General features: G+C 38.2%; 1 protein-coding gene across 4 annotated transcripts in view; it reads left to right on the top strand.

The window, feature by feature from the left end:
• Positions 1–16,894, top strand: part of ADIPOR2 (adiponectin receptor 2) — a 105,988-nt gene that overhangs the window by 48,962 nt on the left and 40,132 nt on the right. For all 4 annotated transcript variants that reach the window (XM_069094327.1, XM_069094326.1, XM_069094325.1 and 1 more), the window contains exon 2: positions 3,350–3,609. In XM_069094327.1, the coding sequence (XP_068950428.1) occupies positions 3,436–3,609 (174 nt within the window). In that variant the 5' untranslated portion in view covers positions 3,350–3,435. The remainder of the gene's footprint in view (positions 1–3,349; positions 3,610–16,894) is intronic.

Below are 16,894 nucleotides of genomic sequence, written 5' to 3'. Positions count from 1 at the left end.
CTCCACTTGTCTAGATTCTCAACTCATCTGTAGTTTATAGTCTGAGTTACCTGGGGTACTAGGAGGTAAAGTAACTTCCCTAAGTTCATGTAGCTAGTAAAGAATGTGACAGTCCAATTAACTCCAAGGCTACCCTTCTATCCATTATAGTGTGCTACTGCTATTTTATTGTCTCTTGTTGGGGCAGTAGGCTATTTTTATCTGCTTGGTTTTGCCTTGTAAATTATTAGGTCAGATTCTTTTTATGTGTTTATAGGTCTGTTTTAGGAAGCTTTGCATTGTTCTGAACTTTGATGTAATCAGAATAATGTCATCTGAAAACAAGAACATGTTAACTTTCTATAGGAAATCTCTCACATGGACTTATGTCTTTTGCAAGCACATGTTTTCCTGTTTTATACTTTTCTTTATATTTTTTAAAAAGACCTCCCTCCCCCAATGTATCTATTTCTGTCTATATTTCTTAGCACTAGAACATTTTTATGAGAAGGTAGATATAGTCTAGAAGGCGCTTGGTAGCTCAGTGGATAGAGCACTGGGCCTGGAGTTAGGAAGGCATGAATTCAAATCCAGCCTCAAGATACTAGCTGTGTGACCCTGGGCAGGTCACTTAATCTCTGTTTGCCTTAATCCTCTGTAGAAGGAAATGTCAAACCACTGTAGTATCTTTGGCAGGAAAATCTGTGGACAGTATGGTCCGAGGAATCACAGAGTCTGACACAGCTGAATGGACAAGATTTTATTTATACACGAATACATACATACGTGTGTGTATATATATATATATATATATATGTATCTCAGTATTTTATTCTTTTTTTCCATAGTAATGTTATTTATGATTCTTTCTAACTGTTATCTTCTGCTCTTTAAGAAATCATGAGATTAGTGCCTTGGTGCCCAGTGACCTCAAAATGGTTCTTTCTTACTTGAATCTCCTCTGTATATACTTGTTTTTTGTCTAGCTGTTTTTCTAAGCATTGTTTTCTTTAGTGCCATTTCTACTTTTTTAGCACATTGGAACCTGTAATGTTCAAATGGTGTGTTTGTGATACAACCTTATTATATAGAACAATAGAACAGTCTGTAATAGATTCTTAACTTTTTTTTGTCCATTATCCTTCTGGTTTAATTTTTTTTTCTTTAAGTATCTTTTGTTTTTACATCACCTACATTTACCTAATACCAAGCATTCCCAAAGAGCCATTTTTTATTTTAGTGAATAATAAAAAGGGAAGAAAAACAAAAAAGCTCTGAAACAAATTAATGAACATCAAAAAAAAATCTGAAGCTATATGTATTATTTATACCCTTGATCCCCTACTTCTGCAAGGAAGTGGTAGGAGAAATGCCTCCTTATAGCCTTCTTTGGGGTGAAGGTTTGTCATAATTTTGCAGAATTCAATTTCGGTTGCCTGGTTATTCTTTCCATTTAATTTTGTTGATATTATTTATCTTGTTTTTCTGATATAATTTTCTCTAAGTTTTTCCATGTTTGTATTCAGCTTTCTTATTGTATCTTATAGTACATTAATATTCTGTTATGTTTATGTTTCAGTCAATGAGTATGCATTTATTAACAGCTTACATTGTTAATTACCATGCTAATCTTGGGAGACACAGAGAGACAGCAAAACAAGTCCCTGACTCTAGAAGCTTACCTTCTCATGGGGAAGAAAACTAAAATGAATCAGGACATAAAATAGAAATATAGAATAGATCCTTAAGCGTTATTAGCACTAGCTGAATGACTGGGGCCCAGGGCGGGGGTGGATACTAGGAAAGGCTTCCCTGGAAGAAGTGATACTTGGGCTATGTCTTTAGGAAATTATGAATTCTAAGAATCAGATTAGGAGAAGAGTATGTATTCTAGGGATGGAGAACAGCTAGCATAAAGACAGAGAAAGTGAATGGAACGTTTGGTGTGATCAACTGCAAAGTAGGCTGGCATGGTTAGATTGTAGTAGAATGCAAGGAGGAGAGTAGAATGTAAGGCAGTGGTTAAAGTAAGAAGGGAACCAGGCTGTGAAGAGCTTTAAATGCCAAAGGAAAGATTTATTTTTGAGCTACAAGGTAGTAGAGTTACTGGATTTTATTGAGTAGTATGATTATATTTCATACCTATACTTTAGGAAAATCATTTAAGCAGCTGGTTAAAGGATGGATTGGAAAGGAAAGAGACTTGATCATGGATACAACTTTTTAAAAAATAGTTTATTTTTTTCCTATTACATGTAAAAATTTTTGAACATTTTTAAAAAAATTTGAGTTGCAAATTTCAGGTTTTTCTGAGAGCATCCTTCTTTGTCATTTCTTATAGAAAAAGTGTTCTGTCATAAGTGCAATAGTATTCCATTACAGTCATATACCAAAACTTGTTTACACATTCCCCAGTTGATGGGCAAAGGATACTACTTTGAATGTTTATTACTGTACCAGAATTTGTTTAGCCATTTCTCCAAAAATGGGTGTAATTTTCCTCCCTCTAGTTCTTTTGCTATTATCCCTTGGATGGGCCATTCAGCAGTTTTATAGGATGTATTAGATTTGCTCTTCTATGGCCCCATTCACCATCTTTATAACTTTCCATATTAAAACATCCCTCCTTGGCTACCATTTCCCCATGTGTTCAATTCAATAAATATTTGTTAAGTGCCTACACTGTGCCAAGTACAGGACAAATACAAAAAAGAAAGACATTTGCTGCCCATAATGAGCTTACGATCCAATGAGAGAAGATAGCAAATAAAAGGAAGTTTACAAAGTTGGGGAGGCAAAAGAGACACTAGGAGCTACCCTGCCCAGGATCATCTTGTTGTCTAGAGTTTAAAGTAGGCAGAGCTGCAGATGGGAAGTGGAAGGAGTTGGCAGTCCTTTCTGCCAACTTTATAAAGGAAAATATATAAATGTATAAAATTTAAGTATATAAATATATAAAATTTCTGCCCTTTATAAAGGAAAGCTTTGGGAGGAATTTAGTAGGGGCAATATAATTATCACAAGTATGTTTATCCTTTTTCCCCTTTTTTATGTGAAGAAACAGATTTATGGAGGTTGTCACTAGTAGTATCAAATGCTTAGTTAAAATCGGAATTCTGATTTAGGTTTCCTGACTTCAAATCAGCACTTTTCTGACTACCACAGTGCAGAAGTATTTAGGATATAACTGTAAAATTTAGTTACTGAAGAATATTCTGAGATTTCATTCTCATGCCTGTCTTGTTGCTATGACTAAACTCCCATTTTTATTTTAGTTTTCTCAAATTCTTCATTTATTTTTGCCTTTTTTTTTTGTTCTCATTAAACAGTTTTTTACTTCTAAATTTTATTTAATTTTTCTTTTCCTTAGGGGCAACACAACTATTTTGAGAGAACATCCTCCCAGAAGAGGGAACAGAAGGAGAAACATCTTTGCAAAAAAGACCTTGGTATCCCATGAACGAAACAGCAGATCTCGTATCGGGGTGCAACAGTACTCCGGAGCCAGTTACAAGGCTCAGAAAAGGTCACCAATTTGATGTTTCAGGAAAAGGTCATAATGATAACCACCAAGGAGAAGATCTGGGGCCCCTTTTAGTGGCATCCATTCCCTGTTCCCACTTCAAAAAAGTAAGTAGGTAACACAGAAGGGTTGCAATTAAAATGGCATAAGAGATCCTAGAAGATCTAAAAGAATTTAAAAAGTGATTGTGGCTTTGTTTGTATGGAGGAAGCCATTAATAATTGTCATTTTTTCAGGGTATTTCATTCTGTTTGGCATCTTATAAATTGACTTAGACTTTATAATATCTTTTATAGGTTTTCCTTTTTGAAGACTTTTTAATTTTCTCTTTATGAAAGGGGGGAATGGTGACCACAAGGTTGTCCAACACTGAATCTGAACTCATATCATGATGAGCTAGGGCACATTAGAATGTAAATTGTAAAGCTGGTTGGCCATAATAATAAAATTTTTTTTTTTATGGTAACCAGCCTTCCTCTCGCCCATGTTTTGGTTATGATGTTTATATAAACTTTTTGAACAAATACTGCCTGTTGAGGATAGTTCTAGCATCAAACTTGTCTCCTGGGCTTATCTTGGTGTCGGTGCAGTTTAGAAAACAGAAAGAATTCACTTTTGTCTGCCAAAGGGAAAGAGCAGTTTTTGACAAACCACCATAAATAGAGGAAAATGAAGAATTGTAAATGTGATAATAGTAGGAGGAAGTTAATTTTGTAGATAGTTTATCTGTTTCATTTTGTTTGTTTGCTCATATATTCGGATATTGTAAAAACAAAGTATATACTGAAAATGTAACACACCAATGACTGTCCATTTCTTTGGACTGTTACTATTGATCATAGAGTAGACTTTATTGTTCTTAGCATCTTGTTGGTTTGGATTTTAAAGACTTCTTCCTTTTAGTATGTGTGTAAACATTTCAGGGGACTAATGGCATGTTAGCCTATAATAACAAGCCAGTAAAACCTATATCAAATTGTTCCTCCTTGTGAGAGCTACTCAATGTACCATATTTATTGAACTGAGATGAAATAATTGTCCAGTTGTATTTATAAGATTTGATTTATGTCTATCCTTTTAAGACAGTTCTGTCTTGTAAAACTGTTGGTTTTCTTGAGTATTGTATATAGTATTGGAGATTCACACTTGATCTTCAGATTTTAAGGCAAGAGCCCAACTTGTGTTTGCTTTTGTTAGTTTCTGTAGAATTTAGAAATAGAAGTTAAAGTACCAGGGCATTTAACCATGTCTTTTGTTTTATTAGTGGCCAGTGGGATCATGTCTACAGAATCTAAAAATATTTCCATAAGGGAATCATTACTAGGCATATTGACTTTTTGCCTTCATGTTTTTGGGGAAATTTTCTTAAAATTAACTTTAATATGATAAATATTTGATAAATATATGATAACTAAATATTTGATAAATATGATATTAAATATTCGAAGGGCTTCCATGTGGAAAAGGGATTAGATTTGTTCTGATTTGATATAGAGGGCACAGTTTGGAGTAATGAGTAGAAGTTGTAAAGAAAATGAGATTAGGAAAAATTCTGAACAAGTAGAATTATAAAAAAATGGAATTGACTATCTCAGGAGATAGTGAATTCCCTTCACAAGAGAACTTCAAGCAAAGTCTGGGTAACCACTTATGGATATGTTGTAATAGAGAATTATTGTTTAAGTATTGATTAGGCAAGATCACCTTTTAGGTTCCTTCCAATTTTAAGTCTTTATGGTTCTGAAGCTAGAATATTGGGTTCATAAACTGGGAGAAACCTGAGTAATAGAGGTGAAGATAAATAATTTTGTTCAACAAACATTTATTTAATAAATACCGTGTTTCCCCGATAATAAGACCTATCCTGAAAATAAGCCCTCCCCTTACTGTGTAAGATTCCTCTAAAATAAGCCCTCCCCCAAAAATAAGCCCTATTGAGATTGCTACTGTAGTGAAGGTGATCCCCTGCACTACACGCTACATTACGGTACCCTCTGTATGCACCGTCCCCCCCCCCCACCCCCCCCCCGTGTGAAATGCACGCCGCGCTCCGAGCTGCAGCAGTGAGCACGTCATCCTGTTCTTCCCCAGTGATTTGCTTATTGAATAAAGGTACATTTTTTTTTTTCACATTTACCTGTTTATTAAAATTGCTGTCAATGTTCATTAAAATAAGCCCTCCCCTGAAAATAAGCCCTCTGGTGTTTTTCTGTCCAAAAAAATAATAAGACAGTGTCTTATTAACGGGGAAACACGGTAGTTACTTTGTGCTAGGCAATGTGCTAGCCATGAGGGATATAAAGAGCTTACAAGAGATCACGGGCGATAGTAGTATTCTCAGTCTGAGGAAAGTATGCATAATTAAATAAAAGATATATTCAAGGTAATCTTGATTAGGCTTAGAAGTAAGATGGAGAAATTGGAGGATAGGATCTTGTGATGAGAGAAGGGAATTTCATATTTGTAAGGTCATGGAAGTGGAACAGTTTTGGATGATGATAACATTTAAGATACAAATTACCTTGTGGATTGCTGAGAAAGATAGAAGACTAGGATTTAAAGAGGTTGATGACCACATTAGCATTAGTTAAAAATCCTGAGGAAGGGGGGAAGGAGGTTGATGTAGACAGGAATGCTGAAATGTTGATCTACTTGAAAAAGAAGGAAGATTTAGATTGATTGCATTTCAGAGAAGAGGTAGTTTTCCAGGGAATGTTGGCAGAGGAAGGACCTGGAATGCTTTCTTGTAATTCTTATAGTAGGTAATAACACATTTCATTGATGATTAATTGTTTCTAGGCAAAGGAAACACTTTCCCCATGTATTGTTGTTACTTGAAACATGTATTAAAAATTTTGAGTCCAAATGCTCTCCCTCCTTTGAGCCCCTCCACAACTTACTGAGAAGTCAGGCAACATGATATGTTATATATGTGAATTCATGTAAAACATATAAATTATCCATGTTGTTAAAAAAAATAAAGTGAAAAGCATTATGCTTCAGTATGCACTCAGAATTTTCTCTCTGTAAGTCGATAGTATTTTTCATTATGAATCATTTGGTATTGTCTTGGATCATTGTATTGATCAAAGTAGCTAAATTGGGGCAACTAGGTGGTGCAGTGAATAGAGCACTGGCCCTGGAGTCAGGAAGACCTGAGTTCAAATGTGGCCTCAGACAGTTAATACTAGCTGTGTGACCTTGGACAAGTCAACCCCAATTGCCCTGCCTTCCCCCCTTCAAAAAAGTAAAAAATAAACAAAACTCCAAAAAAAAAAAAACCCCAACAAAGTAGCTAAGTCTTTCACAGTTGATCATTATTATAATATTGTTACTGTTACAGTGTTCTGGTTCTGTTCACTTTACTATGTATCAATTCATATAAGTCTTCCAAAGTTTTTCTGAAACCGTCCTGCTTATCATTTCTTTTTTTTTTATATCTGAGAAAGGAATCTTTATTGTAATAAAGAAATACAGCAAGATTGTTTATAAGCACTGCTTCTGTGTCTAAATATTAGTTCATTCAATAAGAATCTTGTAACATGGTACCAGCATGGATGCAATAAACTTTATGGAATGGCTCATAAGATTAGACTAATTAAAGATAATCTAATTTGGACAATTTTTATCTTCTGGAAAAGAAATGTGATTTCATTCTCTGGGAAGAGACATTGTTTCATCTCTGGGGGATGTGCTACCAAAAAGAAAATCTCTCAAGATATGTGCAATATTAAAAATTAGGGTTGATCCATAGGACAGTCTTAGATCTACCCATTGCCTCCCATAAGATCCACCACATAGACTGTTAAGCCCTATAATTATCTCCCCTATTTGTGACAAGCATGGACTAATTAGTCTCTGAGGGAGTTTTCCTGCAGATCATTGAGGAGAGTATATATGCTTCACATTTCTTATCAAGCTATTTTGTACTCAGTATAACATAAGAGCAGACCAAAGTTCATTATCCTCATCTAGACTAGAATTAATTCAAATGAAGAAAAAGAGACATTTTTAAAAGTGGATTTCTTGTGATTTGCAATAAAGAGTCTTCACTATTTTTTTTAAGCAACATAGGTTCTAGCTGCCTATAATCCCATATTAAAAGATTAGAAAAAACATCTGAAGAAATCAGAGAGTGTCTAATTGAGATTCTTGCCTTTAATCCTGTGAGTAGACTCCCTCTTGGATATCAAGATCTGTCAGTGCAGTCATGGGAATTGTGCAAGGAAAAAGAAACCATGAGGAATACAGCATATTCTTTCCTTCTCATGCTTCTCTTACTTCTTGTATCTGAATGTCAAATATTCTATTCAACTCTGTTTTTTTCAGCAAGAATGCTTGAAAGTCCTGTATTCTACTGAATGACCATATTTTCCCCTGAAACATGATACTCAGTTTTGCTGGGTAGGTGACTCTTGGGTTTAATCCCAGCTCCCTTGACCTCCGGAATATCACATTCCAGGCCCTTCGATCCCTCAGTGTAGAAGCTGCCAGATCCTGGGTTATCCTGATTGTGTTTCCACAATATTCAAATTGTTTCTTCCTGGCTGCTTGTAATATTCTCTCCTTAATCTGGGAATTCCGGAACCTGGCTATAATATTCTTAGGAGTTTTCTTTTTGGGATCTTTTTCAGGAGGTGATCGGTGGATTCTTTCAACCTCTATTTTGCCCTCTGGTTCTAAAACAGGGCAGTTTTCTTTGAGAACTTCCTGGAGGATGCTTTCCAGGCTCTTACTTTGGTCATGGCTCTCAGGCAGTCCAATAATTTTAAAATTATCTCTCTTGGATCTGTTTTCCAGGTCAGTGGTTTTTCCCATGAGATATTTCACATTGCCTTCTATTCTTTCATTTGTTTGGATCTGTTTAACAGCATCTTGATTTCTCATAAAGTCATTAGCTTCCATTTGCTCCAATCTAATTCTGAAGCAATGATTCTCCTCAGTGAGCTTTTGAGATTCTTTTTCCATCTGGCAAATTCGACTTTTTAAGGCATTCTTCTCCTCATTGCCTTTTTGAGCCTCCTTTGCCATTTGAGTCAGTCTGTTTTTTAAGGTATTATTTTCTTCAGTCAGGCTGTTGACTCTCATTTCATAATTTTCTTGCATCGTTCTCATTTCTCTTCCCAATTTTTCCTCCACTTCTCTTATCTGCTTCTTAAGGTCCTCTATGGCCTGTAACCAGCTTGTATTTTCCTTTGAAGCTTTTGGTGCAGGAGTTCTGACTTCACTGTTTTCCTCCTGTTCCATGCCTTGCTCCTTCTTATCCCCAAAATAGGAGTGTAATGTTGGAATCTTCTGTCTGCTTTGTTTCCTTTGCCTGCTCATTTTGCCACTCAATAATTTGACTTTGGGGCTTTTTGCCACAGTAGGACTTTGCCACCAGACAGGGGAGTTTTCGTCCCAAACGCTGGGGTTTTCTCAGCTGCCGGAGGTATTAGATGGGTGCCCTCTCTGAGGTCTCCACACACTCTGGCAAGCTGGACACACACCCCAGGACCTCCACCCTAGAGTGCAATCCAGATCCAAGCAGGTTAAAGCAAGAGCGATTACCCCTCAGACTGGTGCTTGGTCCCCCTACACTATGCAGGCCAGGAGCTGAAGCCGCCACGTGGTGCTGGCAGGTTGTGCTGGCGTCTCAGCGGTTTCTCGATCCGGGGGTAAAAGCCACGCACTCCCTTTTCCTGGGTCCCAAAGTCCAGACTGCACTGGCCTCTCACCTTGTCCTTAGCATCTATGTATTGATAAATCTGGAAACGGCCACAACTGCTGCTGATCTGGAGTCCCTCTGGCTGGCGGCTGGTCAGGCCCGCCCTGGGGCTAAAGCCTCGGCGCGGGGCTGGGCTCGGCTCCCAGAGCGTTGTGCTGGCCGATTTCTGCCGGCCTGCCGTCAGCGGGAGGTTAGCTTCTCTGTGTCATTTTGTGGGTTCTGCAGCTCCAAAGTTTGTTTAGAGTCCCCTTTTTACATGGATTGGGGAGGGTGGAAGCCGCAGCCACGGGAAGGTCGTGCTTCTACTCCGCCATCTTGGCTCCGCCCCCCTGCTTATCATTTCTTATAGAACAACAGTATTCCATCACAATCATATGTCACTAATTCAGCTGTTCTCCAGTTGATGGGCATCTCCTCATTTTCCATTTCTTTAACACCACAAAATGAAAACTGCTGTAAATATTTTTGTATATATCTGCCCTTTCCATTTTTCTCTGATCACTTTGCAATACAGACCTACTAGTGGCGTTGATGGATCAAAGGGTATACACAGTTTTGTAACCCATGCTTAGTGCTTGGAACATTTATTAAGCATTATTCAGTAGAGCACAGTTCTGGGAGTCTGGGAACATATAAAGACAGGGTCCCTGAATGCTTATGAATCTGTGCTTCTAGTAGGAAAGAGGCATAGTATAGTATAACACAGAATACATAATCATTAGTCATCACTGTAAATGGACAAGTAGCAAGTACCTGTTATATTATGTCTAGCTCCCTAATATCTCTTCACCTTGATTACCTTTTTTTAACTCTAACAACCATCATCCTAGTTCAGGCTATCCACCATCTTTTGGCTAGTCTTGCAGTAGGCTCCTAATTGTTCTCCCTGCCTCTAGTTCTTTACTATCTCTAATCCATCCTTCATGCAGCTGCCCTCTTTAGAGCCCTTCTCACTCTATCACTTCCCCATGTCTCCCTGTTACTTCTGTGACCAAATATATTAAAGCCCATCACAACTTGGCACCAGCCTACCTTTTGGACTTTGCAATATACTTCCCTTTCCTGAACTCCAGAGTCCAGCCAAACTGGTCTTCTCACTGTTCTTTACAATGACCTTTTTTTTTCCTTCTGTCTCTCTGCCTTTGGCTGTTCTAGTGTATGGGTGTCCCAGTAGTGTGCATGGGGAAGACTAGTACCTCTGGTGTGAGGACTGCTGAGCTCTTTTCAGGGCTCCTTTGGTGTCCACCTGATTCTTCCAGTTCTTGCCTGTGGCTCCAAGAAGCTGTAGCATGTGCAGGGGCTATACCCTAGATAAACCATTTTGGAAGATGGGTTAAATCAGGTTGAGGGTAACTGACAGGCTTCAGACCCATCAGTGAGTTAGGAGGGTGTCTCTCATGAAGATTTCCCCCAGCAGAGTGGGTAGATGAGAACCAGTTTGTTCAGTGACCATGAAGGTGGCTGAAGCAGGCACTGTGGAACACTTAGAGCTTGGTTAGACATTGAAGATGCCAAGGTCATCCATTGCATCCTGGGGCATCACTCAGTTGCCTTTCCACTGGACTTCAGTGACTCTGGAAGAGGATGATGCCAACCATTTTACCTACCTCACTTAAATCCAATTCACATTCCAGTCAAAAGATATCGCCCACATCATTTTTTCTACTTCAGAGTCCTGTGGTGATGGGCAAGTGATGAAGCAGCAGGTATGGATACATTGGGAGCTGTAGTCACAACCTTGCACACAGGCAGCCCAGGCCATAGGGTTGTTTTCTCATGGGACTGAAGCAGCAGTGAGATTCAGCAAACCCCCCGGGTGTCTGAGCATCCTTGTGTAAGAACTCCACTGCTCACTTCCTGGTCTGAGGAAGGGGCTTGAAAACATGCCCTAAAAATTGTCTGCTTTACTTAACCCAGTACTTGTTTGCTTATTATGTCAGATGGGGATCCTACCCAGCAGTAGAAACACAAAAAAAAGTACAAAAACTTTTGCAAAAATGATTCTACTATTCACCATTGGTACATGGAATATGTACATGCTTATGGAAAACACAAAATTCAGTAGACCTAAAAGATGGAAAATTCTTGTTGCAAGAGAACTCAGCAGGCATTGCATCCAGATAGTAACCCTGAGTGAAACAAGGCTGTCAAGTGAAGACCACCTTACTGAAGTTGGAGCTGCATACACGTGTTTCTGGAGTGACCACAAGAGAAGGGAAGCACCTTGAAGTTGGTGTAGGTTTCACAATCAAAACTAATTTAACCAGTAAGCTTGTATGCCTTCCAAAAGGAGTGAATGAGAGGCTCATGACATGTGTATGTTTCCACCATGATGGGTCCTCCTGAGGTCAAAGAAAAAAATTTATGAAGACTCTCATCATGAATGTGCTGAAAGAGGGCAAATGTATAATTCTGTGACTTTAATGTAAGAGTAGTTACACATTACCAGATGTGGCAGGAAGCCTTTGGGAGGAAAGGAGTTGGAAACAGCAACAGCAGTGGTCACTTACTACTGAAGACATGCATCTCATCACATTCTTCTCATCACCAACACTGTGTTCTGTTTACCTAAACACAAACAAAACTTCATGGATGCACCTTCGAAGCAAATATTGGCATTTAATAGACTATGTGATTGTAAGAAGAAGAGAGATGAGATGTGAGAGTGATGAAGGTGATGTGTGGTACAGAGTGGGACAGATCACGGTCATAGACCTAATTTCTCCCAGCTAAACATTCTCATTGAGCAAAAGCAAAGTGGTGGCCTCAAGGCAAGATGACTACCAAAAGACTTAATGTTAACAGATTAGAACACATCTAGCATGAAGAGTTTGTTGCTAACTTGGAAGGAAGGCTGAACCAGCACATGGTTGTCAACAGTGGAGCAGAAAAGGAGTGGGCAGCTTTTAGAGATTTGGTGTACAGCAACACATTTACTCATTTGGGCCAGAACAATCGCAAACATCAAGATTGGTTTGATGAAAACTGCTAAATGAAAAACAAGAACTCCACAGGGTTTACCAGCAGGCTAGTTTATCCATCTCTAAGAAGGTAGCATTTAATTCCATCAAAAGTAAAGTACAAGTGAAACTTAAAGGTGCAGGATTCTTGGCTTAGTAAGAAGACAAATGAAATTCAGTTTTATGCTGGTTGTAACAATCCAAAACACATTTATGATGTTCTAAAGGCTATTTATGGGCCAAAGACCTATGGTGCATCTCAATTACTCAGTGCTGTGGAGCTACATTGATAAGTGATAAAGTCATGGTCCTGGAGAGATGGGTTGAACACTTCCATAGTGTTCTTAACATATTGTCATCAACCAGTACTGAAGCCATTGACTATTTAGCTCAGGCTGAAGTCAGTCTCTCTTTAGCTGAACTTACAGCTGAAGAAGACATTTTGAATGCCATTAGACTTCTCTCATGTGGCAAAATTCCATGTGCTGATTCTGTTCCAGCTGAGATTTACAAGAGTCTTTAAAGGATTGATTAGTAGGTTTTTAACAGGCAGTGATGGGCCAGGGAAGAACAGTCCAAGAATAGGAAATGAAACAGCAAGGTACAGAGTTGGGAGACTTGAACCAGAAAGATAGTATTCTTATAGGTGGGAAGTCCATTTTTGCCTTGACCTTGACTGGAAGCATAGAGTACATCAATGAAATGACTGCCAAGTGAGGCTGGACTCTGAATTAATTATGTCCCTCGGTCTGAACCTTTCCTATGTCATTTGTAGTCATTATGTATTATTAGTCATCTCTGCCTTGTACATCAGTGGAAAAACACTGATTTTGTGATCTAAGTACCAGAGTCCAAGTTCTGACTTTGCCAGTTATTGGCTGTTAGTTGTCAGTCAGCAAGACTTTATTTAAAGCCTACTATATGTTTGATGCTGGGCATACAAAGAAAAAAGCAAAAGTAACCCTTGCCTTAAAGTAACTTGCATTATAATAGGGGAGGCTAAATAATTAGGTATTTTGCATTTGTACAGCACAAAGAAGTAAACCTTAGAGGAGAAACTTGGAATTAGGATGGGGGTGAGAAAAACCAGGAAGAACTTCTGGTGACATGTCAGTTGAAGCTTGAAAGCATTCCAGGCATGGGGGACAGCCATTGAAAAGGCATAGAAATTGAGAATAAGTTTGAAATGTGAGGAACAGCCAGTAGTCTAGTACTGTTTCTCCATTCAGTGTGTGAAGTGATATAGATTCTTTATGCCTCATATCTCTTCCTTATTTTTCCAAACCAACCTTATTCTAGCTTTAGCCCATGCTTGGACTTCTTCAACAGTGTCCTAACTGTTATCCCTGCCATCAGTCCTTTCTCTCTTTCAATCCACCTTCCACACTAATGACTGATGTAGATACTGTATATTGTTCTTTGTCCTACTGCCTTAACCTTGACTGGTGGTAATGTTGGGAATCTTTGTTAAGGTTCTGTGATATAAAGTATCTCATACTGATTAAACTGAATAAATACAGTACAGGCAACTGCCAACTTAAAAGGAACTTGTGTTTCCAAAGTTCATTTTTAAGTTAGTCATTTGGAATTTAGAACATATTTACTTTTTTTTCTTTTTAAAATTATTTTATTTTTAGTTTTCAGCATTCACTTGATAAGAATTTGAGTTTGAAATTTTCTCCCCATCTTTCACCTCCCCCCACCACAAGATGGTATGCATTCTAATTACCTCTTCCCCCTCTGCTTTCCCTTCTATCACCCCCCCCCCCCATTTTTCTTATCCTCTTTCCTTTTGTTTTCCTGTAGGGAAAGATAGATTTCTATACCTCATTGCCTGTAAATCTTATTTCCCAGTTGTATATGAAAACAATTTTTAACATTTGTTTTTAAAACTTTGAGTTACACATTTTCTCTGTCTTTCCCTACCCACCCTCATTGAGAAGGCAAGCAATTTGATATAGGTGATACGTGTGTAGTCATGCAAAAATACTTCCATAACAGTCATGTTGTAAAAGACTGAGTATATTTCCCTTCATTCTATCCTACCCCCCATTTATTCTAGTCTCTCCTCTCACCCTGTCCCTCCTTATAAAAGGGTTTGCTTCTGATTACGTCCTCCTCCCATTTGCCCTCCCTTCTGTCATCCCCCAACCCCCTTATTCCTTTCACCCCTACTTTCCTTTAGGGTAAGTACTCATACTCATACTCAATTGAGTGTGTATGTTATTCCCTCCTTAAGCCAAATCCAGTGAGAGTAAGGTTCACTCATTCTCTCTCACCTCCCTCTTCTTCCCTGCCATTGTAAAAAGCTTTTTTGCCTCTTTTATGTGAGATATTTAACCCCATTCTGCCTTTCTCTTTTTCCTTCTCCCAGTACATTCCTCTCTCACACATTAATTTTATTTTTTAGATGTCATCCCTTCACATTCAACTTACCCTGTGTCCTCTCCTACTACCCTAATACTGAGAAAGGTCTCATAAATTACAAATATCATCTTTCCATGTGTAATGCCAAGCAAAGGCAACTTCCCAAGGTTCAAAATACAAGCATAGCTGCTCTCCATTTTATTCAGTGACAAATTAAGAACAGAGAAAATCAAAATATAGCATTCACCAAGTGTAATTCAATAATCTCCAAATATTACTCCACCCGTGCACATTACATTCATTTAGTCAATCACAAAGCCCCTCTTCTCAAATGGAGATTAGTTTCCAATCATAAGCAAAGTACATTCATTTGGTCAGTCCCAGAGTACAAAAAAGTCAAAAGTTTCTTGCCCTTGGATCACAACTGAATAGGCCATCTACCCCAGAGTTACAACAAGCTTAAGCACAGCATTTAATACCCAAAGAGAGGTCTTTTTTTCATCTTGACAGGAGGCAAGTTCTCAGCAATCTTTGTTCTTGGGGAGACAAAGCTTAACAAGGCCACAAGATACATTGCCAGTGTCCTCATTAATTCATTCTCTGTCTGCAGAACAGTCCTAGGACCCCTGAAGACATTAGCAAGACCATCTTCCAGGATTTTTGTAAACATACAACAAGAAAATCCTTCTTCAGGGCTTCTGAACCAACAGAAAGGTTCCAGGACCTCTGCGACAACAGGACTGTCTTTTACCAGTGGACAAATCTGGCAAAACAACATCAAAACAGACAAAGTACCAGTATAACAGCCATGTCTCCTCAGTCCTTGGCAGCTCTGGGTGGCAGCTCTCAAAAGTCCTGGGCAGTTCGAACTGGCCCTCAGCAATCCTCTCCATCTCCTCTGTCTCCACGATGCTGCTTCCAAAAAGATTCTTCTGCCTCTCTCTCTGCTTGTGTCTCTCTAAATTCACATCACCACCTCCTCCCAGTTCAGCCCTCTCTTTTCACATCAACAAGTCCATCCCACAAGTGGGATTCACAAACACTGGGTTTTAACACAATCAATTCGAAAACCAAGCCAATACAGGGGGATCTTTAAATTCCATTACTATTATACCATGTAGGAATGTAAACAGTTCAGCTTTAATAAGCCCTTTATGATTTGTCTTTCCTGTTTACCTTTTCATGCTTCTTTTGAGTCTTGTATTTGAAAGTCAGATTTTCTACTCAGCTCTGGTCTTTTTATCAAGAATGCTTGAAAGTCCTCTATTTTGTTGAATTTCCATATCTTCCCCCAAAGTATTATACTCAGTTTTACTGGGTAGGGATTCTTGCTTGTACTCCTAGCTTCTTTGCCCACTGGAATGTCATATTCCAAGCTCTCTGATCCCTTAATGTAGAAGCTGCTAAGTCTTGTGTTATCCTTACTGTGTTTCCACAATACTTGAATTGTTTCTTTCTGGCTACTTGCAGTACTTTCTCCTTAACCTGGAACTCTGGATTTTGGCTAAAATATTCCTAGAAGTTGATCGGTGGATTCTTTCAATACCTATTTTCCCCTCTGGTTCTAGAATACCAGGGCAGTTTTCCTTGATAATTTATTGAAAGATGTCTAGGTTCTTTTTTTGATTATGATTTTCAGGTAGTCCAATAAGTTTTCGATTATCTCTCCTGGATCTATTCCAGGTGAGTTGTTTTTCAAGTGAGATATTTCATGTTGTCTTCTATTTTTTCGGTTTTGTTTTATAATCTCTTGATTTTTACTAGAGTCATTAGCTCCATTCTGATTTTTAAGCAATTATTTTCTTCAGTGAGCTTTTGGACCTTTTCCATGTGACTAGTTCTACTTTTTAAAGCATTCTCCTTAGTAGTTTTTTGGACCTCTTTTGCCATTTGGGTTAGTCTACTTTTTAAGTTATTGTTTTCGTCTGCATTTTTAAATGTCTTTTTAGCCAGCTATTGACTTGTTTTTCATGATTTTCTTGCCTCACTCTCATTTCTCTTCCTAATTTTTTCTCTACTTCTCTTACTTGATTTTCAAAATCCTTTTTGAGCTCTTATATGGCCTGTAACCAATTTATATTTTTCTTGGAGGCTTTTGATGAAAGAGTTTTGACTTTTTTGTCTTCTTCTGGTTGTATGTTTTGATCTTCCCTGTCACCAAAGTAAGATTTTATAATCTGATTTTTTTCTCTGTTGCTTATTCATTTTTCCAGCCAATTACCTATTTGGCTCTTTGTTAAGGTAAGACTCTGCTTCCAGTGTGGAGAGTGTACTGTCTCAAGCTTCAGGGGTTTTGTGTAGCTGTTTTCAGAGATATTTCTAGATACCTGTAAATTTTCAATTCTTCCAAGGTGTTAT

The sequence above is a fragment of the Petaurus breviceps genome, unplaced genomic scaffold (genome assembly GCF_028583685.1).
Source record: "Petaurus breviceps papuanus isolate PSGF00001 unplaced genomic scaffold, PetGlider_PUasm1.0 216, whole genome shotgun sequence".
Lineage (NCBI taxonomy): Eukaryota > Metazoa > Chordata > Mammalia > Diprotodontia > Petauridae > Petaurus > Petaurus breviceps.
Note: the sequence above shows the minus strand (reverse complement) of the source record. Positions and strands in the feature narration are given on the sequence as shown.